The 26,838-nt window shown below is 42.6% G+C and overlaps 1 protein-coding gene across 12 annotated transcripts in view; it reads right to left on the reverse strand.

Moving 5' to 3' along the window:
* Positions 1 to 26,838, reverse strand: part of FBRSL1 (fibrosin like 1) — a 779,020-nt gene that overhangs the window by 269,019 nt on the left and 483,163 nt on the right. For all 12 annotated transcript variants that reach the window (XM_080985049.1, XM_080985048.1, XM_080985053.1 and 9 more), the window contains exon 5: positions 5,776 to 5,805. In XM_080985049.1, coding sequence (XP_080841175.1) covers positions 5,776 to 5,805 — 30 coding nt within the window. The remainder of the gene's footprint in view (positions 1 to 5,775; positions 5,806 to 26,838) is intronic.

Below are 26,838 nucleotides of genomic sequence, written 5' to 3' on the forward strand. Positions count from 1 at the left end.
CCCCAACATAGGGGTTTCGTTACCCCCCGCCTTCTCCTTCCCTCTCTGCGCCTTCTACTACTGCGCAGGATGGGTGATGGCAAGGGCATGTTTCCCTCCTGTCCGGCTTGCCCAGGAGTGGTGTTAAGGCTCCCACCAGCATGCTCTGGTCCTTGCACCTCTTCCCCACTGGAGGTGGGGCTTTCCTCCTCCCCGGAAGAAGAACTGCTTCGCAAGATTTTCGGAGGCTCCCTGTAACACAACTGCCCTTCTGTTTCTCGCCTCTAAGCCGATGGCAGTTCCCTGACATTTTCCTTTGTTTTAAACAAAAAAAGGTGGGCACACTCTGAATGCAAGACAGAAGATCTGTCAAGCAGATTTGTCACTGACAGTCATTTGGAACAAAATTTTAATACTGCAATTATGGGCCCATTCTCTGATCCCAGCTGGTATTGCAGTAGTAAGAGTACTTGTGAACTCTTTCATCCCATCCTTTATTAAACTGGATTAAGAAAAAGACAGAGGACACTCGGGGGGGGGGGCAAGGTTTGGTTGGGCTGTAGACATGAATGGGACCCAAGACATCAGTCTCAAGCCTCTGTAAACACCAAGCTTTAGAGAACAATATTTTCTAAGGTCTCCAGGGCACATGGGCACCCCTGCATCCCACAGTATGTGGCCTAGGACAGGTGCACATGAGGCAACAAATCAGCATCACCTGCCAAAACACTGCTGCATCCAGGAACTGAGGCAAAGGCTCAGACCTCTACTTACAGTGATGTGAGGCATGCATTTGTCTTTTCTGTCATGGAATATAGTCCTGTTTAGAGGCAGAGACCTACTTAGAGAAACTGATGCCTTGCTTTTTGTCTTTACAGATCAAGAAAGCAATACAGAGAAAAGACACAGAGGCATTCTCTCTTCATTTTTGTGTGTGCAAAGGCTCGTTGGTTAGTCCATAAGTTGAAATGAAGCGTGACGGCCATCTCCACCCCCCACCCTGCTCTCAAATATCATCTGTACAGAATGATATAATATTCTTCCTTTTCTGAGAAGGACAGTTAGGTTACAAGCCATTCGCAATGCAGCTTCCTCTGAAGGTAACCTCAGATCCCACATTCTGAAAGCTAATCAATGTTGTTCAGATTTCAATTTCTTCACTACAAGGTGAAGTCAAACCTAATCTAACAAACGTCAGTCTCAGATGTAATGCTGCTAGCCAGGCCTACCCAGTGTAATTTAGATAATCATTAATAGCATAGCTGTATACTAAAACTGCATGTCACTTACAACTTCATCTGAGCATTGACTGGCAGATCTTTCAAGTAGTTTTTCTAAATGATTGCTTTTTTGCCTTCTTTGATTGGGGAAATGCGAGAAATACTGTGATTCAGCGTCGGAAATAATATGAGGGAATTGAGTCTCACCATGTTCAGCCATGTAACACTACCCTCTGTTATCAGGAATCTAGACGGGGCAGACAGAAACCTAAAATATACACGGCAAAGAATAATATGGAGAGACGTAAAAGGGGGAAAAAAGAATGCATTTCACAGAAGAACTTAGCTCTGGCAGAGAACAGCTACTTGTGTGGCACAGCAAGTTCCTGGCCATCTCTACCAAGCAGCAGCTACAAATTTTGGCAGGCACCAACACTTATCATTTAGATGACAGGTTAAGATCCTTTCATTCTCCAAGGCTTTTAATGGGTGATTGGTGCTGGCTGCTGCTTTTATCCGTCTGTTTATTTAGACTTCATCGCTTGTTGATACTGCTGTGTACATTTGTTCTTTCACTATGTCTTCTTAATTAAATTATGAGAAACTTTCTGTGTATTTATTTTAGACATTTCTATACTCTCCTTCAGCCACAGGCTCCCAGAGTCGGTTCACTCCATAGAGCCACGGAATAACGCTCAAGCAATCCAAACACCAAAACAAACAGGTAAAAAGCTGCAGATCAGGCGGCCACAGCTCAAATATTTGAGAGCCTGGGAAAATAAACTTTAAGTATAACAAAGTGGGCAGCCCTTTGAAAGAAGGCACTCTGCTCCCAAGGGGCCATCACTGTGGAGACCCTTTCTCTGCCCAACACCCACTTCACTTCAGATGGTAGAGGCAACCAATGCTGTGCTTCTTCTACTGATGCATTTGCACAGAGCGGATCTCTTCCCACCTTGCCCCTCTTGCTCCCCTTCTCAATAAGCAGCAGCGACTTCTACTACAGGTAAGCACCCATCATTCCACTGTCCGACCGCTACTGTTGATGTGAGAACAGGCACCAAGCTGTGTGGAGCTATGCTGCCAACAGATTAGGAAATTTTAACACAAAAGCTAACATACCATATATGCAAACCAAATAAGGGGAGAGTTCATGCACCACTGCTGGGAGATAAATAGGGGGTGGCAGTGTTTTCTGCCCATTGCAGACACTGGACGTGCCAATAATGTGATGGATTTATGCTAGCACAGGCCACTACAGCTCTTCACACCGGCGTGAAATGGTTGCACTTGCACCAGGTAGACTCAGCCTCATCAGTCCCTCTTCCCCTTTTGGCCTCAGCTACTTGACTGTGGCAACCAAAAAAATATCAACACACACCATAATACAACTGTTGTTGCTTAATCCAGCCCTCTTTCTTATGGCTTATGTGTCAAAACACATCTGTGATTTCATCTGGGGCAACTTTAAACATGCAGCAAGACTTTTAAAAGAAGGCAGTGAAAGGATGAAAGGCAAAATACATTTTTCTGATTTTGAACAGATGGGGGAAATCTGCTTTATTAGTGTAGGCTTCCCAGGTATCTTCCTGCATTTGTGGTATTTTTTACCTCCTGTGGTTTTAGCAGAGGTCAAACAGAAACACTTTATAACTCTCTAAGCCAAATGACAACCCAATTCTAAATTTGGAAATGTGCAAATTTTCTGCATCTCTCTGTTAGTTTTATAATTTGATTTTTTAAATAAAACTTTATTATTATTATTATTATTATTATTATTATTATTATTTTATTTTGAGGTGGATATCTTGTTCAGCAGTGAGGGTTGCACAAAGCTTCCACTATCCCACCATTCAAAATGATATCTGCAACACTGATAGCTAGTGAGATGGGGAACATGTCAAAGGAAATTTGAAATCAAAAGGGTTTAACTATGAGTTTAATCACCTTTCTGTGACTTACGTCAGCCCAACTTTTTCTGGAATTCACCCAGTCTTTGTAAGATGAGAAAGTGGAATTCTAAAGGATGTTGAGACTTACAGAATCATGGATCCCAGTTTGCCCATTCCTAGTTTAACTGAAAACCAACCACCAAAGCTGTTTTTTTTCCAAATAATATTTTTCATTTACAATGGAACCTTGGTTCTCAAACTTAATCCATTCCAGAAGTCCGTTCGATTTCCAAAATGTTTAGAAACCAAGGCACGGCTTCCGATTGGTGCAGGCGCCCCGGAAACAATAGCCGGCAGCCGCATTGGACGTTCGGCTTCTGAAAAAAGTTCGCAAACCTAAGCATTCATTTCCGGGTTTGCGGCGTTCGGGTTTCGATTTGTTTGTCAACTAAGCCGTTCAAAAACCAAGGTTCCACTGTCTTTTAAATACTTTAAATCTTGCATTAGAGACCAAAATATTTATTGTGGCATAAACTTTGGAGGACTCGAGCCTCCTCTTTCAAATAATACTTCTTGCCTCTGATAAAGTGGGCCCTAGAACATGAAATAAATCTGTTAGCATTTAAGCTTCAACAACAGGGGTCAGCTAGGCTTATCAGGCATGGGCCGGATCACTCCTGCAGAGATCATCTGTGGGCTGGACTGATGCAGCACAATGCTGGAAATCGCTTCTGCGCATGCCCAGATGCCAAAAATTGCGCCTGTTCAAAAGCAATTTTCGGCGTCTGGGCAGGTGCAGAAGCAATTTCTGGCACCATGGACATGCACAGATGCGATTTCTGGCATCTGGGTATGCACAGAAGTGATTTCCGTAGCCGCAGAAAAGAATCACCAAGCCGCGCCGGTTTAGCACAGCACGCAGGGACTCACTGAATGGGCGGCTCGGTTCGGGGGCGGCTTGTGGGCTGGTTAAATGGCCTCTCCCGGTCCATGGGCCTTAGGTTGCTGACCCCTGTTCTATAAGAATCTTCTCTGTTTTTGTGTATTGGAGAGATGAATATTGAAGCTTCTATGGAAGGGACTTGACAAATGACACTATTATATTATATTATATTATATTATATTATATTATATTATATTATATTATATTATTATATCTGTGCTATGACCAAGTGAGGGGCTGATACTTTATTGTAAAAGGTAGGACCCGTTCTACCCAAGCAGTGGTTCACAGCACTCTTGTTTATGAAAACGTCCTCCGCTACCCTGAGACTGTGCCTCATTCAACGACTATATCGTTCTGGACTTTTTTGGATGCCAAACAGGTTCCATAGCAAATTATCTCCATCCCAAGACATTAGTGATGCATGGCAGAAACTGGGTACCTTAGCTAAATGGTGTGGAGCTGCCCAACTGCAAGCCCCTCTTCTGGTGCGAGGTAAAGACTTTGTTATATCAGATTTGGTGTTTCCTGGATTCATTTATAATTCATTTGCCTTGTTTTAACCTGTATTATGCTGTCACTTACGCTGTTTTGTATATATGTTATTGTTACCCACCCTGGAATTATTTTTGCAGTGAAGAGTGGGAGAGAAACGTTTTAATTAAATAAAAGCATTTAACAAACAATTTGTAGTTCCTGTCTTTATCTGAACTGGAAATGTATTGATGTGAGTGCAAAGAAGATAGATATGAAAACATTTGATCAACATTTCTTGAGAGTTATGACAACTCAATATATTTGTATTTCTAATTTATATGGTCAAAACAACTTCCATATTTTAACACTCCCTTTTTGTCTGAATGTTACTTTAATTGTATTCTTCAAAAATCGCAGTAAAAACTTCAGCCCACTCAAAGACAGAACCAAGGCAGCTGTAAATGTCAGCATGGCCTGAGACTAATATCTGATGAACTTGAAGGTTATTTACAGGCAATAAATTTTTCTTTTAACACAATGTCAGTCTGAAGCTCACAATGGAATTCAACATAGTCTCATAGTGGTCTCACTGCAGTCAGTGGGAGTGCTTCAGAGTTTAGTGATGTTAATTAAACTTGCCTCTTCTATAGGTGGGACATTTTTAGGTCAGTGGAGGTCACTGGGTTTAAACAAGAACCCATACATTCATCTCTCCCCATCCCAAACATCTGCCTATAATCTCCCAATGACTAATGTGAGTATCAAGCAAAAGGGTCAGGGGTAAAAAAATCTTTGCTGCATGATAAATATGTATGCATGAAGCCAAAATATACCTTGACAGTTACAACATCATCTGCAAAGACGGGTTACTGGTTGTCCATCTTCGAAACCCATTACGAAAACTGACATATTCAAAAGTCATTATAAATAAAATATTGCCTTTCAAGCAGTTACTGAGGGAAGTCTTCCTCCAAAATAACATGATAGGAATGCTATTGCAGTCTTGAGTGCTCTTCCAATCAAAGCACATTAATCAAAGAAGGTCGTCATGTTAGCAACAACAAACCCTATTTTATGTACATAGTAAAGCCCAAGGGAAAAGACATCTTGTATAGTGACCCAAGGCATTTGAGGTTTAGCAATCACTATTTCTAAAATCTGGCATAAAAGCAGATAGTTTCCTCTTACTTTCCTGGAAAAAGAGTTTCCAAGCTTCAGGAAGGCAGTAGAGTCAAAACAAAAAGGAAAGGACGTTTGGACTTACCTTATCGTCAATGTCACTCTCACTGTCACACTGTAGATTAAAAAGAAAGAAATAGAAGACTCTGTTATGAAAAGATGCAGAAATTATACACATCAACGTATACAACTCAAAGCCTTCTTAGCACTAAGGGCCTCATAAGATATGTAGCACAATTAGAAGGGACTGCAATAATCACATTTATTTGAATTTTAGAATTCTTTGAGAGTATTGGTAAGCATGTAGATAATGAGGTGTGTAAATTTTATGAAATTAAAATAATAATAAAATAATAAAAAATGTCACAGACTCCCTCCATTTTTATTTTTACAATACAACCAGAATTTTGAATTTCCCTGGCAAATCACATCATTTCCCTTTGAAAAAGTATAACATTGAAATAAATAATCTCAGCATGTTAACATGAACTAAAATAACATACCTAAATAATGCTATTTAAATTTGGATAAATACACAAATATCCCAGTAGATAGGCATTAGCTGCCCTGAGCATTTGGAAAAGTGAGATATTTTGGGCTGGGTAAAAGGCCATTTGATGAAGTCCTTCACTAAAAGTTCCTAGCATATCAGTCATGGCATATGAAGGCAAATGTTCCTCCTATGTATTGGAAACTGTTCTGAGAGTGGGCTTTAACACCCAGTGGGGACATCCCTAAGAATCTGTATTGAGATCAGGACAATTTAATTTGTTCATAAATTATTTGGATTTAGAAATGAATACCATAGCTTGCAGTAGCAAACTGTGCAGATGACCCAAATTATTAAGGACAGTGAAGTCCTGAGTGGACTGTGAGGATCTCAAAAAGGATTTTTCCAAACTGGCTGCCTGAGCAACAGAATGGCAGAAGCGTCTCGATGTCTGTAAGGGCAAATTGAGACATAAACATTGACTCTTATCTGCTGTTCTGTTGACTAGTTAGCCAATTTGGAGAGATTCTTCTACAGATCCTCCTCACAGTCCATTTGGGACTTTACTATATTGATTCAATGTCTAGACGGGTACATTGGGACACAGAATCCAAAATACATATATATTGACTTGGGGACATGTGGAACCTAATTTGGCTGTTACTGTTCAGGTTTGGGATCAGTGGACGACCTTGGGGTCTCAAAGTTCAGCGACACCCTGTGTGATGCTAAAATTTGGTGCCCTCATCTCTTGCCTTCCATTCTACAACATACTGTGGTTATTGCGCCCCCTGCAGCACTCAAAGGCTCCGCCCCCAGTGTGACCAAACCAGTCACACTTCCATAAATCCGCCTCTGTTGGGCTCATAGTAGAAAGCGTACTAAAAATGCTGACTGTATGATTTCTATCCATTGCCAGGATGTGACCCTCAAATGCCTTTGAGGGAATGCAATCCTCAACAGAAAGAAAGCGTTGCCTACTTCAATGTGATTCTACTGGGAAAGAGCTATATTTATTCATTCATTTATTTGACATATTTATAAACTGCTTCACAGGCAAAAGTTGTTGAAGTGATATAAAATACAAAAGACTTAAGACTGCGGGGCATGCAATACTCTCAGCAGTCCCCTAGAGCTAAGGAGCACAGTTGCTGGCAAGGACAGCAGCAGAGGAAGTGGCGCGCCCAGGGGCAGGGCAAAAGCGGGGTGCACCGCGGGGGCCTCCAGAGTCTGCCTGCCTCCTCCCACTCAGCCGCCCTACAGCTGGGGGGGAGGCAGTGGGTGGACCATTTGGGGCAGCACAGAGCCTGTGAGCGCCCAAGCTACCGCGTCACTCCCAGGAGAGAAGCGTGGCTCAGGTGGGCTACAGGCCCCACGGTGAGTGCCGCCCGGCATTTTGTCACCCCCCTCAGTGGTGACACCCAGGGCGGCCCGCACCCACCGCACTCCCCTTCCTCCACCCCTGGGCAAGGATATATGGGGCAATGCAGTCCCTTAAGTAACCTGGTCTCAAATTTATCAATTTGTAGTGCAGTTGCTCTCCTGTGCTTAAAATCTTAGGAGACTAAAGTTCTTAAAACGTTTTCTAGATGGGAAAAAACCCATAAAGTCAAGAAGGAGAAGGGGTGGCAGTCGTTTTACATTGGACACACTTGCTGGCTTTGAAAATGGAATAGTTCTATTTTCAGCTGTACATATGGCAGGATAATGACACCTTGGAATGTTTAGGGATGCATAGATCTCACTGGCTGGAGATGAGAAAACATTACCATTGCAAAGTACAAATGAAGCTATTGCAGCCTTCTCTATGGGCAGAAAATGACCTCAAAAGCAGCAGGGGGGGTGGTTTCTACATTAAAACAGGGAATCTCATCTTCCCTGGAAAATATATTATGGCACATTTTGTCAGTTGCCCACCAAGGGCTGCTTCTCAAGTTACATTATTTTAGACAGAGGATATGAATTAGTTGACTTTGGATTTTGCGGTCAAAGCACTAGCAACCAGTGGGAAAGAGATTTGATCTTTGGCATCTTACACTGGTTCTCCCTCTGAGGGATACTAGACGTCTGCTTCTATCAAAATGGACAGAAAGACCTCTAAAACCTAGGAGCAGTTATTTGAATGCCATTTCCACTTCCCGGTGTGTCTGAAGGCATGTGAGGCAGCTGCCTCAGGCAGCTAATTCTGAGTATCCAGAAAGGACATCAAATGTTCATTATTGTTGTTGTTATCCAAACACAATTGAGTTCTATGGAAAGAGTTTGTTAGGTGAGTGTTTGCATAACAAGTCAACAATTTCTACTGAGCATTCCTGACCACAAAATGTTGGAACCCCCCCCCCCCAGCTCATCACGCCCCCCAGAAAACCCAGGAAAACTGCTTTCTGATTTGTCCTATTCAGGGCCATCTTACCATAGGTGCTAGGGGTGCGGGGCACCCAGATGCCAGGCTCTCAGGGGTGCCAGGCCGAGAGTCCGGGGCCTGAAAGTTGAGTGCGGGGAAGAGCCCACCCGTCAGTCGGAGAGCCACGGTGGGCTCTTCTGCTGTGGGCTCTGTGCCGTGAGTTTGGGGGTGACCGAGCCAGCGAGACCCTGAGGTGGCCAGCCGGCTCCACCCTCCTGCACACCTGGGACTGGGCAACCTGGGGGTGGGCTGCCGGGCAGATCTTTGCATCCTGGCACCGCATATGCTTAAGACAGCCCTGGTCCTATTGCTCCCCCTCAATTCCTCAGCCAACCAGCAAAAGTAAACAATGAAGTAAAAACTGCTCATTGTTCGAAGATATGAATCTGCAATGTGTATGGCAAGGTTTGGGTACTAATTCCTCTCATTTGGATAAGTGAATTTTCAAGTCTCTCCAGGTCACATTTCCTCTCTAGGCTACATCCTCTTTCCCCAAGCCACACCCCTCACTGGTCTTGCTTTGTCTTGCAGGACATTGGACTAGATGATGCTTCCAACCCTACAATTCTATGATTCTATAATACTTGCTTGCCTCAATGGAGGACAGAGAAGGATGCATGAGTGTGTGTAGAAACAAAGGTAAGATGGACATTAATTGTTCTGCTCACATTTGCCTCACATTGACTTGCAGGTGGCTCCCAAAAGGTTGCCCAGAAGAAAATGTGGCCCCTGGAATGAAAAGGTTTCCCCATACCTGATGTAAGACATTTAGAACACTAAAAATATTAAGGGAAAAAATAATAATCAGAAAATGCCATATGGCTGCAACTCTTTAATGCAACGAAGAACAAAGAAACACAGAACACACATTAATAATAGCAATATTTACAATAGCATAAGTAGGTTCACCTTACAGATCTTTTTTTAATTGACACAAATCAGAAGAATGGTTAACAATGTACATGTTATAGTACTTTAACATGTTCTTTGTTAACCATTCTTATGATTGATATTCCTTAAAAAAGAATGAAAAAAGATCTAGAGCATTCCTCAGCAGGAGTAAAAGGGAAATTTGTGGTCTGGTTCACACATGTGGTACTGTCTAAGTACATTCATGTACAGTTTTTAATACAAGACTAACAGGGATTTGATCTGCTTCTGGATTAAGTAGATAATTTCTGTGTTGTTTGCAGACTAAATTTTCTGGGCACGAGTGATTAGTCCTGGATTTCCTTTGATTTGTTTTCCTGCCTCACTGAACTATGGGAAGCTATCCCATAATCCTTTGGAGAGGTGGGTTTTTGCGTTGTTTTTTTTAAGGACATACATTGCTTGCCAAGGAAATAGAACCTTTTTCTTCCCTATTCTTGAACAGTCCCCTCTAAATGGATGTGTCAGTTTAGATGCATTCTGTGGACAACAGCAAATGTACCGTTTAACTTCTGACACACATTTAAAACAAGATGTATCTAAACTATTGATACCCAGGAACATTTTCTATCATATAAATATTATTATTTATGTGTATATTATTAGTATTAGTAGTGAAATGTATATTCCACCAGCACATATAATTAATAAGAGAGATCTTATACTGTAAAATTCTCCAGGAGTAGCTGTCTTAGTCTCTTGCAGCAAAAGCAATGAGGGTTTTTGTAGCACCTTAAAGGCAAACACATTTGTTACGCCATGAGTTTCTGTGGACACAAGGTGAACTTGCAAGTGATGAAGTGGGCTGGAATCCATGAAAGTTTTATACCATAGCAAATCCATGAGTCTTTAAGATGCCACAACACACTGTTGCTTTGGGCCTGCTTTGCGTGTCACAGAAAGCCATACAGTGAAGGTAAAGGTACCCCTGACCCTTAGGTCCAGTCGCGGACGACTCTGGGGCTGCACTCTCATCTCGCTCTATAGACCGAGGGAGCCGGTGTTTGTCCGCAGACAGCTTCCGGGTCATGTGGCCAGCATGACTAAGCCGCTTCTGGCAAACCAGAGCAGCGCACGGAAACGCCATTTACCTTCCCACCGGAGTAGTACCTATCTATCTACTTGCACTTGACGTGCTTTCGAAGTGCTAGGTGGGCAGGAGCTGGGACCAAACAACGGCAGCTCACCCCGTCGCGGGGATTCGAACTGCCGACCTTCCGATTGGCAAGCCCTAGGCCTTTGGACCACAGCGCCACCCGCGTCCCTGAGGTACCACTGTACTATTGTTTATTGGAACCATACAAATCAGCCACTCCTCCCTAGTTCTCTTATTTAATTACAATCTGTACCCACGTTTTGCCCTGTGGGCAAAACTAAGACTTATACAGCAAAAAATAATATTTAGAACCTACCTGACTACATTACGCTTATTTATGGAAGGGCTATCTAAGACATCTAGCTGCTGAAGACGTAACAGGGACAACAGTTCTTTAAAACACATGTTCTTACAATGTCCTACATTGGTAAATTTTTGGCAGAGGGTAATAGAGACAATCAACGTGACTGTATGGAATAATCTTAAATTTGCTGAGGAAAATATCCTTCTGAATTACCGTATATACCCAATATTTGTAACCTAAGAAAGGGACAATATGAGTGGACTCTCCATGCCTCTACTATGGCAAACGGACAGGTATTGATGAACTGAAAAAAATTAAAATGCAGCTCCCTTTAATGAATAGATCAGGGGTCAGCAAGGTTTACCTCGCCTGGGCCGGTTCACTCCCGCAGAGATCGCTCTGTGAGCCAGATCACGTCTGCGTAGACGCGATTTCCGGGGCCGCAGAAGCGAGTCCCCGCTCTGCGCTGTGCCGGTTTAGCACAGCACACAGGGACTCATCAAGCAGACAGCTTGGTCTGGGGGTGGCTCGTGGGTCGTTTAAACGACCCTGTGGGCCACTTGTGGCCCATGGCCCACAGGTTGCCGACCCCTGGAATAGATAGAAGATACGTACAAATTTGCAACACAGGAACACATCACATGTAAACATAGACTTGCCATGGAAATTTTTAAGAAATGTTTGGAATTCATTTTTATAAACACTGTATTACGTTAACTATAGGATAATTACAATAACAATCTTGCAATATTTATAAGGTTCTTTTGTATTGCATATGGGTATTATGTATTTTTCTTTTTCTCCCCCCTTTTCATGACTTATTTTACCCTGTGCACTTTCAATTTACACACACACACACAACTTTTTATCTTTTTTTATCTCTCTCTCTCTCTCTCTCCCTACACACACACACACACACAATTAGTTTTTATTAAGGTTTTTGTGTTACAAAGCAAACAGATAAACAGGGAAAGGTACATCTATATTCTCACCTTTCAATTCATAGTCTTTCCCACAGTTTGTTTACATTTGGTGAGAGACACTTTTGTCATAGACATTTTGCAGCTGGGGGAAAGGGAATGGAATATATATACATATATATTGTGTTTGCTTAGCTGCCAGGCCACACTGTGCTAAAAGAAACTGGGAAGAGCAAAGTGCGCACAAACTACTCCCCAAGAACCAGCACATCCACATGGTTTTAATAAACTAAAGTTTAGCTTATTGTGACGTGTGCAAACAAGTGTCTTACAGGTAGATCTGCTGGGTCTACTCAAGTTGCCACTGTATCATCAAAAACCCTTGAAGTAATGGTAAGAATTTTTGAGCGTGGAATAGAATATTTGAACACACACACACATTAAAGGGGTAAACGAGGTGAGACCTGCGGGTACAGGGCGGTATACAAATTTAATAAATAATAATAATAAACTATATTAATATACTGGAGTATATTGCTGGTGCCCAACACCTCCTGAGTGTGTGTAATTCATGAGAACCCAAGCCCCAGAAATAAATTGGTTCTGAGTCATCCTGCTGTGTAACTATTATCTGGAAAATCAGAGAAGCAGCACATTCAGAAGAGTGGGGAAACAAAAACCAAGGCGAAAGTTTGCTGGTTTAAGCCATGCAACAAGCTTTTCTTACAGAATGTGAGCCATGAAGGAATTTAAAGGGTGGAGGGAGAAGAGAAAGCTCTCCACATCTTCACCTCCCACGCAGCTGTTGTCAATGGGACAAAAGCCCTTGTCAAAATACACAGTTAAAGAAATGTGAGGAATGGCAACTGCTGACAGCTATGGGGGCTCATTTAAAGACAAAAGCCTCAATTACCTGAATTTTCCTACAGGCCTGTTAACACGCCAGGTCTATAAGTAAATCTGTAAACAGCCTATTGTGTTGTGTTCATAAAGGCTTGTAAAGGGATTACTGGCAGAGTTGTGCCAATTGCCTCTTAATTCCACCAAGAATGTTTGCAAAGGAGATCCTAATTGCCCCACTTTTCTTCTTCTTCTTCTTCTTCTTCTTCTTTTTGTAAAAACAGTTTGGGGGCAGAGGCAGGTTTAAGCCTGAATCTTGCTAGTGGCAAGTAAGCTTTTTAAAAATGAAATCCCAAACAAACAATACTTTCTGGAGTTTGCTTGATCTGCTATCAACGAGCGGGTTGTTGCCAAGTGTGTACTGGAAGTGAAGGCAAGGCTGATCTTTCTAGGGGCGAGACACAGAGAAAGAGAGACTCCCGTATTAGAGTTCACTTTCTTGAAAATCAAGAAAGGCCTTGATTTGGACCTCATTTAAACCTTAATTATTAAATGTTTCTGATTTTCAAGAAGTTGCACTGACCCTCTTGATTTATAAGCAACAGTGTCTAAAGGAATTGCTCTTTTCTAAAAAATAATGTTTAGGGGTACTCTCATTTTCCTACACATATTGAAATATTGCCCCTCAATGAGGCCAAACTTAAGATTCACAAAATGTTTAGGGGTATGCATACTCCTGCATACCCCCAGAAAAAAACACTGTCTGAAGGTACTGTTTCCCTAAGAGGAAAAAGTAAACCAATTTCAAGCTGCTTGAACTGTCATAATCCTCCCCAATATAAAGAAAACCAGCAGTTTAAAAAATAGAAATTATAAAATAATATACTCAGCAGCCATATGAATACTGCAGTTATCAAGTGACAAAAATGTAACTTTGCCTGAATCTAGATGACCTGAAAAGCTTTTCCTTACTGAAGAGAGCAATAAACATGATAGCAAAAAGTACCTTTGCTGAAACATCTTCCAAAGTTGTGCAGAGCAAACAACGTTCTACAACAATGCAAGAATTAGTAGCAAATGTTTAGAAAGCTGGAGATGGCAGTAATCCAAAACAGTCTCTTAGACTGGCCTCTTGTTGGGGGTTATAATATAGGACATACTGGGAGGTCACTGGATAATCATAAGGGCAGCCTCTGAAGGCATGGCAAGCACTCACCTGACCTCTGGACAGCTGAGACACGGCTTCTTATTGGGAAGAAGAGGGATGATGTGGCAAAAAGGTCGCCACAATGCAAGCGCACCACTTGAGCCAATATGCCACACCTGTTGGGTGCATTTGGACCATGCCACACTCCCTGCTGCTTCACTCCACCCACCATCAGAGTAAGGAGCAGATAACTTAGTGTTAGGTGGTCAGGTGAGCCCTCCTGCTACGCCATGGCATCGGCTACTGTGAAAGAGGCTCTATTGGTTGCATCCAACTACAGTTATATTCAAAGATGACCCACTAAAATCAATGGCTCTACTTTAGTCATGCTTATTATTTTCAATGGGTGCCTTCTGAGTAGGACTAACATTGGCTACAACCCTATACAGATATATTTGCACACATATAGCAATATTGTATTACGCACAGTATATGCAACTTTTGCAGAAGTTTACATATTTTACCATGATTCTTAAATACATTTCCATGTTTATTTAAATAACCTTGTTAATCTAAGATAGGTTACAAATTCTTTGTTTACAGCCTGATTTCTGGTGGCATTATGATTTAGTATTCTGTTTTATGTTCTGTTATGGTCAATGGTCAAATAAACTCATTCCTGTGCTTATTTTAAACAGCCTTTTTTGTTTAATCGTGGTTAATGCTGAATGGGTGCATTTCTGTACTGTTCAGATTAATAGCAGTACTATCTTCTCTCTCTCTGGATCTTGGAAGTACAACAGCAGGGATCAATCAGTTTGTAGGTGTTTATTCTGTTAATCTTAAAGTCAACTAACCAAGAAGGGGGGTGGGTTGAGGTGGTCTATAGCAACTAAGCAGAGTGGTATGATATTCACAAAAAGTAGCAAGCGTCTGGATTGGCTGTGTAGTTCTAAGGAAGTTTTTCCTTTGTATGTTTAGCTGAATAGCACCCTGCTACGTACAAGGCCTGAACCAGAAAACAAAACAAAACCTCTCTGTTCCTTTCTTCTCAAATTACATAGTTTTCATTCACTTTCATTACTGAAGTGTTATCAGGCGACCTTGTTTTCTGGACTCCATTTGCATTATTTAAGTGACCTTGGCATTTTCCAATACTATATTTGAATGGAATCTAAACCAAATGAATTACATATTTCCTCTTCTGCCTCTTAAGTATCTCAGGTAGTGGGGAATATTATCAGGGTTTTTACAATATTTCAGTTAGCTACACAGAGGGATTGGTGCCAGTTTGCATAGCTATTGATCCTACTGGACAAGACTTGTTTGTTAAAAGCCAAATTTCATATTTTTCATCTTATTTCATGGTCCAGATCTATTCCCTTAGTCCTCAGTCCTATAATACCACAGTGAAAGTAAACCGTTTATATAGCAGGGTTTGAGATTACAGAGGATTCTCAGATGGTACAAGAGAGAAAATAAAAGCATTGTAAAAGTAATGTAGGAAGAATCACTGTGTAAAAAACAGCAACATAGTTTGCTGCTTTAAATATACAGCAGACATATACTTCACATATGCATATATTACTAGAATCAGTGTTAAATATTTAAAACCAGAAATGGTTTGGGGCTGCCTGGAAGGCAGGTACTTGCACAGCCACTTAATGCAGATACATTCAAACTGTGCCATGGATTCTCAGCTGGAGGGGGGAGGCAAAGGTGGCTATAGCTGCAGTGCTTGAGGCCCATGGGGGCACTGAACAAGGCTTTGGGGGCAATATACCAGGAGCATTGCCTGCAGCAGCAAGCAGTAGCTAACAGGCATTAAGGAGCCAGCGGAAACGACTACAGGGCTTTGCATTGTTCCTAAAAAAGCACAGACACTGCTTCACCAAATCAGAGATTAAACAAACCCTTGAGTATTGGACTAGCCTGAGGACAGCCCAATGATTATGTGCAAACTGGAAATAAATAGATGATAGACAGATCAATAGATAGATAGATAGATAGCCAGATTTGGCATGGATCCTTGTAGCCCAATGTCTCTTAATGTCCTCCAGAGCAGTGTTTTTCAACTAGCCAGGATAGCTGTTGGTAGAGCATGAGACTCTTAATCTGTGGACCCACCTGGAACCCATGAGTGCATGCCCCGGGTGTGTGTGTGGTGCAATTGCACTCCCAAGGCCTAGGCCAATAAGAGGAAGCAAAATGCAGGCTCAGTTTTCAAGTTATAAGGGCGGAAGGAAGCTGTGATGCAGGCATTGTCGCAATCCACCTGAGGTGTCATGTAGCCTAATTGTGGAAGGCCAATGCTCTAGTCAGAAACAGCGGTTGCATGAGGGCTAAGCATCTTTAGGTGGTTGGTGTGGAAGAAAGTTAAAGTCACTTTGTTTGATCAGACTTAGAAGCAAATTCAGAGAGCAAGGCCATCCCTTAGGTTGATTTGGAGAACATGGGGCCAAACTCCTCTACCTTTGCACCAGTACTTAAGGTGTTTGAGAGCTGAGGCATGACATCACCCTTTTCAGTGGCAGTGACAGAAGAGGATGAAATGTGCATTGGCACTGGGCAAGGTTTAAATTGAGGTTTCAGTCTGTGGAATCCAAGGTTCAAGTGTGTTACGTAGTTTCATAAACACTCTCCAACTTTCCCTTACACAATATCTGCTTACATATAGCTCCCGCTTCTGCCCAATCATTGCATGTGCAAACTGGAAAGTTCTAGGAAGCTGCCTTACATTAGATAGGCTATATGTTCATCATTCTAGACCAATACTGTCTGCTCTGACTGGAAGCTGCTTCCAGGGTTCATGAAGATGGCCTTTTGCAGCCCCTGTTACCTGCTCCTTTTTACTGGAAATGTCAGGATTTTGAACACAAAGCATGTGCTGTCCTACATAGTTACCGTCCCCCTAAAGAGACATAAAAAAAGAAAAAAAGAAAGAAAAACCTAGACATCCTTTTATTCGAGACCGACAGTTGGACTGCCCAGAGAACACAAGTGACTCGTGAGTCATCCCTCAGTCCACCCTTGTAACATTTTACGGTGCTTAATTTTTGGAAAAAAGAAACATCAGGCTCAAACTTACAATGAAGCTATTTCCAGAGGTGAGTGCATAGGCCTTGATTTGTACCAAAATGTAGCCATTAAATGAACACAAGTGTCTTTGAACATGTGCGGAGTGCCGTTCCTCCCTTCCAGCTACCCCAAACCTGGGATTATGTGATGCGTCTTTAGTGGCAAGACATAGGAAGCCGCCTTATATCATTTCAAACTATCCGCCCTATCTGCCCATTCAGAGCAACTTTGGCTACCACTCTTCAGAGTCTCGAGCAGAGTTTTACACCATCCCTGGCAACCTGAACCTTTTAACTGGGGATGAAGGGGATTGAGTTGATGATTTAACATGCAAAGCACATACTCCAACCACTGAGCTATGGGTCTTCCCCTAACATTCAAGCAGGCTCGAGCTGCAGGCCGTTCCTTTCGGAACTCTAGAAGTATGTGAGCACTAGTTGCATTTACAAAGCATCAGGGAAAAGGCACTCTGCACTTCCTCATAAAAGTCTGCTGCTATTTTGCATCTTCTAAAGCTGAACAGGTCCTGGGGTTCATATGGTTTTGAGGCCTAGCTGATGGAGCCCCCTGCTCTCTGCACCTCACAATGATTTGGTGGTAGCAATGGTGGCATGGTGTGTGTGTGTTTCTGTGTGTATAAGGGATGGGGGGGTGTTGGGTCCCTCTGCCACATACTCAGGTTTGGCACCATATTAAAGTCTGCAGGGTGTTGCTTAAGAAGATGGGAAGAAGGAGCTTTATCATGAGCCAAGCTGACAGAAAAGCCCACTAATGGGACTTGAGGCTTTACGCACAGAAACAAAAAAACAAAAAAAGAAGGAAGAAACTGCCAAAACATTAAGCTTCCGCCAAGTGTCGAAGGGCTACTGATTTATTGCAGCAATTTTGCCACTGTGTCCTTTATAAGGTCCCCGGAGTCTTTCCCCACTGGCAAGAAACTGTGAGCTGTTGCGGCTCAGGGAGAAGCGTAGAAGCTAGCCAAGAGCTTTTGCGGGGTGGGGGGCTCGGGGAGGGAGAGAGAAGATAGAAAGGAAGAAAGGAAGGGGGAGGAAATTGAATGTTGACTTGAACTTGCCCCAGGCAGGAGAGAGTCCTCTTAGCTCCACTAGCTCTTTGACAGCTTGATGAAATGAGTCCAGGGCCTCCCCATGGCTAGACCAGCTCTGGCTTCCGAATGTTGAGGGGGAGCAGGGCGGAGGTGGGGGGTAGGGGTAGAGCTGTAAGAAACAGACTGAGCCTCAGGGCAGCAATTTCCTTCCTTCACTACTACCCCCCCTTTCTTTTCTCAGCATTTGGCTGGGAGAGGGAGGTCATAAGCACTATACATGTATAAACTGAGCTCTCTTTCACCCCCCTCTCTCTTTCAATCTTAGTGGTGGCAATTTGGCAACTGAGGATAGCCCTGAGCGCTATAACTAATTTTGAGAGGCAGTGATGCATCAACATGGCTGGTGCAGGCTGAGCCAAAGGTGTGTGAATGGGTGTGGGGGTGTTGTTGTGGAGGCCATTTTGTTAAGTGACCAATAGCTGTCACCTGCAAGCTGAGAGAAGGGAAATCTCTCTCTCTCTCTCCCCCCCCCCCGTGTGTCTTACATGAGGGAAATTAGGGTGGATTTTCTACCGTTCCCCTTTTACCACAGAGCACGTTAATCTTCCAATCCACCACTGTTTTAGCACAAAACAATAAAAAAATAAAAAGGAGAGAAAAAGAGAGAGAGAAAGGAAAGGCCCAGTGTTTGCACAGGAAGCAGTTCCTTGGACTCTATTATTGTCTCTGCACCCCCAAAGCTGCCTCCTTGTGTTACTTCCATGGGTCAAGGAGCCAATGGTTTAAAAAACACTATTTAAAAGTCTCTTTTCATTCCACAAGAGTGAGTTGATCTGCTACAGCTAGGGGTCGATTCCCAACGGGCCTCCGTATTCCCCTACCCCCCTCCAAGCCCCCTTTTCTCTTCTCTTTTCCTTAGTCTTCATAAATTAATCAGGAAGGCCCTGACTAAGTCATTTCATGCTGTACAACATAAAAGGAAGTCCCCTGATGCTCCAACCTAGGATCTATTAAAAGCAGAGAGAGGAGGGAGGAAAAGCGGAGGGGGGAGAAAAGCAGCGGAGGGAGGAGGGGAAGGAGGGGGAGAAAAACCCTTCAACCTTTTTGATTTTTTGTTAGGATAAAAGCTGGAGGACTTTGTTACAAATTCTAGCCTACATCAAAACACCTTAAATAATTCAAAGAACATGTTTAAAGGGAAGAAACTGAATGTTGCTCTGATGTTCAGTTGCTGCAAACACAGAATATCACCCCAAACAGCATAGCCTGTTAAGGGAGGCAGACAGGGGTGGGGGGAGCAGCCTTGAGCATTCCAGTTCTTTAGAAAAATGTCAGAACCTGTAAAAATCATAATTTCCAGCAACTCCCCCCCCCACAAATGTGTGTCTGTTTGCGTGCATGATATAAACTCAGCGAGACTGAAATGTAGGTTCCTGACAAGCTGTTAACAAGACAACTTTTGAAATTCTAGTCTGGAGCTCTCTGGGAGATGGGCTGCCATTTCACTGTTCTGAGGAAGTTCATGACATGACAAGCAAAAATCAGGAAACAGAGACCTAAAAACCACGGTGTAATTTTCATTTGCTTCTGTCGTGAAAGAATTCAGGCAGAAATATTAGGAGGCTGAACAAAAAAGAAAAGAAAAGAAAAGACGAGCATGTGTGTGTGAGAGAAAATGAACTGGAAAGTAATTGTTGGGATTTAACAAGCAGATCGTTTATACTTAAATATATATATATAATATGGGGATTCTATTACGTGTGTGTGCCCGTGCGTGCCCCTGGTGCCAGTGGTAGGCCAGGTTGGGTACTGGTGCCACTGGCAAAGGGCTACAGCAGCTCAGAAGGACCCTTACCACCCTGTTCACCAGGCTCCCAGGTGGCTGTTTTAGCATTGGGTGGGTAGGAGCGCCATTTCTGGATGGGAGCCATCTGCAGCAGCTGCACTGTGCGGGGTCTGTTTGTGTTGGGGGCCCATTTGTGGCCCTGTACTAAGGGCCCTCTGAAGTCCAATGCCAGCCCTGACAATGAGTGGCAGCTTCTAATTTACTATAGGGCAATATTGGTGGATGCTCTTGTACCTGCGGAAGCTTTAATAAAATAATATTGCTAGTATTATTTTAGAGCGTATAAGGAATCAGGTTCTGAAGCAACTGAAAATCAATGGCATAAACCACACTAAAGACAGGCGGTTTTGCCAGTCCTTTAAAAAATGTTAGGAAGTCTGCAGATTTGATAATAAATGGATGGATGAACAGAGATATATAGATAGAGAAATAGAGATATGGTAGAGGTGGCCAAACTGTGGTTCATGAGCCATACTGGGCTCCTGGGAAATTTAGGGAAATGAATAAAAAGCAGGATGAAATGAAGCAATCCTTAGTGTACACTTGAGGCACAATGAAAACCTAAGCCTTCCTCCCTACACCCCCCCCCCCCATTCTCCAAGCTACATTCTGAGACTAAGGATAGGGATTGTGATCTGGCCACAAAAAAAAGAGGATGGGAGAATTATGTGTCAATTTGAACAACAGAAGTGTAGCAAGATTAAATGGGTTTAAGAGATTGTAGAAAAAATTCTAATGTGCGGTTGGAAAGATTGATGGGAAACTGGATAGTCTCACTCATTAAATATTAACCCGAGATAAAATGATTAGACAACAGTGCAGGCCCAATACATTTTGCTGCCTGAAGCGGAGATGAAATGCTTTCCCTGGTCTGAATCAAAGTCCAAATGATATCTTACCACAGGGCTCAACATTTTAAAAGTTCTTGCTGCACCATTCGGACAAGTCCTGCCCTCATCTATACACCTCCCCACCCCTACAAGCAAAAACAATATTTAGCTAGGATATTTGGGTAATTGCGTTATCAGCAGCTGATGCTATTATGGATAGTATTGTCAACATGTTTATTTTGCACAGATTTTGACTTTAGTTGAATTGTCATAAACTGCACATTTTGTATTTTATTGTCTGATCCCACTGTTAAAAATGTTTGTTATTATTATTAAATTTTCATATTGCCCTTCATCCAAGGATCATAGGGCAGTTTACAATATAATTTTCTCTCTACAGTCTATTATATCTTCTCCCTCTACATCAGGGACAGGGAATTTGGGCCTCCAGGTGCTGCTGGACTCTCAGTGGCTCTAGCCAACATGGCCAATGTGCTGGGATTATGGGGGTTACAGACCAACACCATCTGGAGTGCCACAGGTTCCATATCTGCCAAGCATAGATAACACTTCATACATCTGATGACATGGACTGTAGTTCATGAACGCTTACCCATTCATAAATTTGTTTTAGCAAAACTAATGGAGTAAACTATTTAGATATAGCCAACATGGTGCTGCTCAGAGGTTGTTGGACAACTTCCATCATCCTAGACTCATCAGTCATGCTGGTTGGGGCTGATAGGAGTCCAACAAAATCTAGAGGGCACCATGCTACCTTCCCCTGTACTATAGCTTCATAAATTCAACTCTTTTTCTTTAGTTACTAAAATGTTCTATGGAAGTGAAGCACCAAAGATTAGCATAGGCTACAGTCAAATCAGACAGAATCTTATCTGCAAAATACTAAAAACAACTAGAAGTCCCAACTGAATGGTTTGTCACAACGTGAAAATGTGCACCAGTGTCAAAATGAAGGAGTGCAGTTAGTGCAGGATAGGCAAAGCAAAAAATAATTTATGATATACAGCTTTTATATTAATCTTCCCCAGCTTGGTGTCCTGCAGCCCCAGCAACCATTGCCAATAGTCAGAGATGATGAGAGCAGTAATCCAATACATATGGAGGGCACCAGGCTGGGGAAGGCTGTTTTATGTACTTCTGGAATGCAACATATCAGGCACATACAGTAATAGGCCTTGTTTGAGTTTGTTGGAAGTATTTGTTCATGCTGACATTTGTATAAATGTGGCACAATCTGGTCCCACCCACAGTGACAATGACCGCACATGCATTCCTGTAGGGCTCAACAGAGCCTTGCTTCCCCCGCTGGTGTGCTTGCAATCAGCACAACCTGCTATTAAAGGGAACTAGCAGCTGTTATAGGGAACCAACAGACAAACAAACAACTTTCCAAAATATACAGTAGATTGTAAGGATTACTGAGATGTGTTGTTATTTAGTACTCCTGGTGTGATAGAGAACATTGAAATTATATAGCCCTTCTATGTGTCAGATGGAGATAAAAGAAATTAATGTGGTTAAAGAAGATGAGATGGGAAACCAATAATTTTAAAATGACTCTCTCTGGGCAGTGAAAAGTAGCATCCTGCAAGAAGCTGATAACATGATAACAGAGGGGGAAATACAGCTCTTTGTCCTGTGATAGAAAATAAACTTTCCTAAGATTAAGTCACAGTATATCAGCCTGTTCTACAGCCACTGACTTAGCATATTTTCTTAAAGGAAGGAGGGTCATTTTTAATAATATTAATGGCTTCAAGTGCACTTTTTTGTATTGCTGAAATTTCCTACAGCAGTTTCCTGCCAGCTCATAATAGCCTTGTGCTGAGAAAAAAAACAACTAAGCATGTTCTCTGCTGAATAAATATGTTAATGAAGTCCCAAACAGAGCTGCATAACAGGCAGTGAGAGAGAGCCAAGAAAAGTTTAAATGTATTCTAGGATGAATAGCTGCAACATTATATATAACAAAACTCATGTTGCCTCTAAGCATTAATGAGTTTTAACCTGCTGACAGGAACACAGATCTCACGCTTATTCCTGGCCTGCGCTTAACGAGACTCAGCTTAAAGGAACTCTTGCTGTGAATTAGGTGGTTGTTTGAATGGCTACTGTGAGGCCTCTTATGTACACACACAGTAGCCCTCTTCATTTTATTTATTTATTTAGCTTTTCTACCCACCCTTCAGCACAAGGGCCCAAGGTGCGTCAATGCAGTGCTGGCCATGAAGCTTTATATAGTGCATAATTTGCTTATAACCTGTAAGACGAAACAACCTGAAAATAAAGTATCTTTGCGGAAGGCAGGTAAATGCATTTTTAAAAATGCTTGCATTTATTTTATTTTATAGAGATATGAGAAATGATCAATAGATATATTAAAACTATAGACATTCGGGCCACGATCCAGCCATAGTGCTGACCGTGTGCTATTTGCATCATGTATCACTCAGAGGAAACCTGCTCTTCCTATTTGCAGCCAAAAGGGCTGTGCTTCAGTGCTGAATGGCTGTTGCACATGTCAGTTAAAAAGCAAACTCCCTCCCCTTGCTCAGAACAGTTTTACAAGCTCACATCACAGCAGAAAAACTTTCCAACTGTTCCTAGTCACAGATATGTCTGCATGCGGCCCGAAAGGGTCTGGTTCTAACCCTTGGGACCGAAAGACGATACTGAATTTTGACACTTTTTATAAACTCTCCCCCGTCCACACTGCTTTCTTTTTCATGCAGTAGAAATATAATTCAGGCTGGACCACTTTGTTAGCTCAGCCGCTTAATGAAAAACTGCCACAATTACTACAACAAGAAGCCTGTTTCCCTATTCCTTGACACCATTTTTCATATGCAGAGATTTAAAAGAAGCTGCTCTTGAAACCATGACTATTTTTCCCTAACCAAAAGAAGAAAGAAAGAAAAAAGAACTCTTCCTAGCAACAGCAATTATGATACTTTCATGTCAAATGAATTATATTACTGAAAATAAATCTTTCTAAGATGCACAAGAGGGTTATCTGGCTCCAGTCAGACTTATGCATTACTGGTTTTATATGTTGTACTCTAGTTGATTAATATAGGTAATCAAATTATATAGCTTTCCACTGTGCTCTCAAATTCAAGGCTATAATGTTTTCAATGACAAAGTTCATAGAGTTGTATAAAAATGTACCTCGCGCTGTACCAGGCCTTTATTACTGTAGTAAAACACCATTTTCAATTTAGTAATAAGTGATATAAAACAGAGTGTCTTGATTGGCAGGGTTGTATTCATTATATGGGACATGAAGACAAGGTGCTAAGGTTACTGACGTGAGGCCATCAAAATCTGGGCCAAAATTAAATGGCCCACCACCCTGGAAGGTGAGGAGATGCTGGGAACAAATGGGTGTATTCAATGTTCTCCGTCCACTAGTGCAAAGGCAAGTTTTAATGTTGCTCAACAGAGGAGCCCAACACAACAGAAACCCGTTGCACAACAGATTGCGCAATCTCTTGTGAAGCAAAGTTTCCAGCAGAAACAACAACAACAACAACAACACCCTGCCCAGCCACTCTGGGCAGCTTCCTGCAAGATATAAAAACATAATAAAATGCCAAACATTAAGAACTTCCTGATACAGGGCTGCCTTCAAATGTCTTTTGAAAGTTGTGTAGTTCTTGATCTTCTTGATCTCTCTGATGAGAGGGCGCCACTGCCGAGAAGGCCCTCTGCCTGGTTCCCTGTAACTTCACTTCTTGCAGCGAGGGAACCACCAGAAGACTCTCAGAGGTGGATCTCAGTGAGTAATCTACTAAGTGACTATAACTCAACACTAAATTGGGTTTAACCCTTTGCTTTGTTCCCAGCATCTCACTTTCTAGGGAATGAAATGATGTGCTACATAGTGAACAGTGGATTAGGAGTCCCCTCCCCCATAAAAATGGACAACTCCCTTTACTAATATGCTCACTAAGGCCAGGAGCTCTCAGGACTAGTTGCAGCAACCCATGGTTCTCGGTAGGATTGCTGACAGCACTCCCCAGACCAGGGGCAGGAAGCCTCAGGCCTGGGGGCCAAATGTGTCCCTCACAAAGGAGATGCAAAGGAATAATCCTGAGCGCACCTATGCATATGCTCCCTATTCTTTCTTTGAAGTTGAATCACTTGATATAATATGGAGGATCTGTCAGTCCCCCACTCCTGCTTTATTGAATGCAATCCAATCCTCCCTGCCACCCGTGCACACAATTACTTCAGAATAACGCATAATGTAATTAGAAATAAAGAAATGTATACAACAAAGTCCTATTAAGGGTGAACCAATTTAAATTAATGGGCCTAAGATAGCCATGCCTGCTAATTTCAATGGGTCTACTCCAAGAATGGCTAGCTTTGGATATAACCCAAATACTTATAGAGCTCATTTTAGGGGAGTTGTGTTTCTATTTTATTCTTCTCAGCCAATCTGCCCGTTCTCATGTAAATAAATTATTGTTTGGTGAGTTTTTTAAAATAGTTTTTTGGGCGGTTGTTTTTTTTAAATCAGCTTCTTCTAGGTGGCTCTTCTTAAATAGTTAGGTCTCTTAATATCAGCTCCTCAACAAAAATGAGTTGTTTCTAACTTTGGGGCTTCCCAGAATCATCTGGTTAGCCACCACAGAAAGCAGGACATGGGACTAGATGCATTTCTCTTATGTAACAGCTGGAGCTTGATACATTTCCAAAGCTCTTCAGATGCTCCTTTGCTGTGACTGGATCCCAGCTGTTCATGTGACATTTTGCTGCTTGAGGAAGAGCAGCAAATAGTGACACTGCCCCCCACCACACCTGCAAATAAAGGTGTGTATTACCTAAGAAGATCCCATCTAGTCTAGCATTCTGTTCTCACAGTGGCCAACCAAGTGCACCCCAAAAGCAGGGTGTGAGCACAACAGCACTCTGCCCACCTGTGAGGCACACTGGCTCTGAGTGTAGTGATATAACTCTCACTTCTTCTTTTTTGGCCTTTTCCGATGTCCAGACTCTTAAGGTAAAGGTAAAGGGACCCCTGACCATTAGGTCCAGTCGTGGCTGACTCTGGGGTTGTGGCGCTCATCTCGCTTTATTGGCCGACGGAGCCGGCGTACAGCTTCCGGGTCATGTGGCCAGCATGACAAAGCCGCTTATGGAGAACCAGAGCAGCACACGGAAATGCCGTTTACCTTCCCGCCGGAGCGGTACCTATTTATCTACTTGCAGTTTGACGTGCTTTCGAACTGCTAGGTTGGCAGGAGCAGGGACCGAGAAATGGGAGCTCACCCCGTCGCAGGGATTCGAACCACCAACCTTCTGACTGGCAAGTCCCAGGCTCTGTTGTTTAACCCACAGTGCCACCCGCGTCCGCGTCCTGTCCACCCGCGTCCGCATCCAGACTCTTACTCCGCCTAATTAATTATTTTATTCATTTATTGCCTTTATATCCCACCTTTTCCTCCAACCTGCTCAACGTGGCATAAATTTCTCCCCTTTCCTCATTTAATCCCCACGACAACCATGAGAGGTAGTTCACACTGAGAGGCAGTAGTGACAAGGTCACCCAGTGAACTTCATGGCCAAGTGGGGATTTGAACCCTGGTCCCACAGGTCCTAGTCTGACACTCTCAACTACTACACCACACTGGCTCTCCTGTAGGAGCAGCCCTGTTTGGGATGACAGGGTACATTCAGCCATCCATACCTTATACCAAACAGGCCTGGGAAATGGCCTAGTGCCTTTTTGGTACCATGTGACGCAGGTAGGCAGGCAGGTGAAAGGCTCTATGTCTATGGAGTTGCTATGGACAACCTCAAATCCTTAGGAGCTCGGCTGTGTGGTTCTTGACACATTCCCTCAGTTGTCAATTAACATTAATCTTTCACTAGCACCTTTATTCAGCCGACGGATGTCTGGGGGCAGTGGAGCTCAGGAGGAAGAGGAGGAGGAGGAGAAAAGACAGCTTCCAAACAGGCTTCCATTATATACTCATCTCTGAAGGACGTGTTCACTCCACTAAATGAGTATTAAAGGGTGAACAAGGGATCTACTGTGTGCATATGAAATGAATGAAATAAAGTTGCAAGTGGTTTCTGAAAACATTTTAAGGGTTATTTTGATAAGCCTCATTAAACCAGGATCTTCTCAAAAAAATAAAAAAACCACAGTATATGTAAAGTGATACATAATATTGCCAGAA

This window comes from Podarcis pityusensis, assembly GCF_964106645.2.
Source record: "Podarcis pityusensis genome assembly, chromosome: 16".
Lineage (NCBI taxonomy): Eukaryota > Metazoa > Chordata > Lepidosauria > Squamata > Lacertidae > Podarcis > Podarcis pityusensis.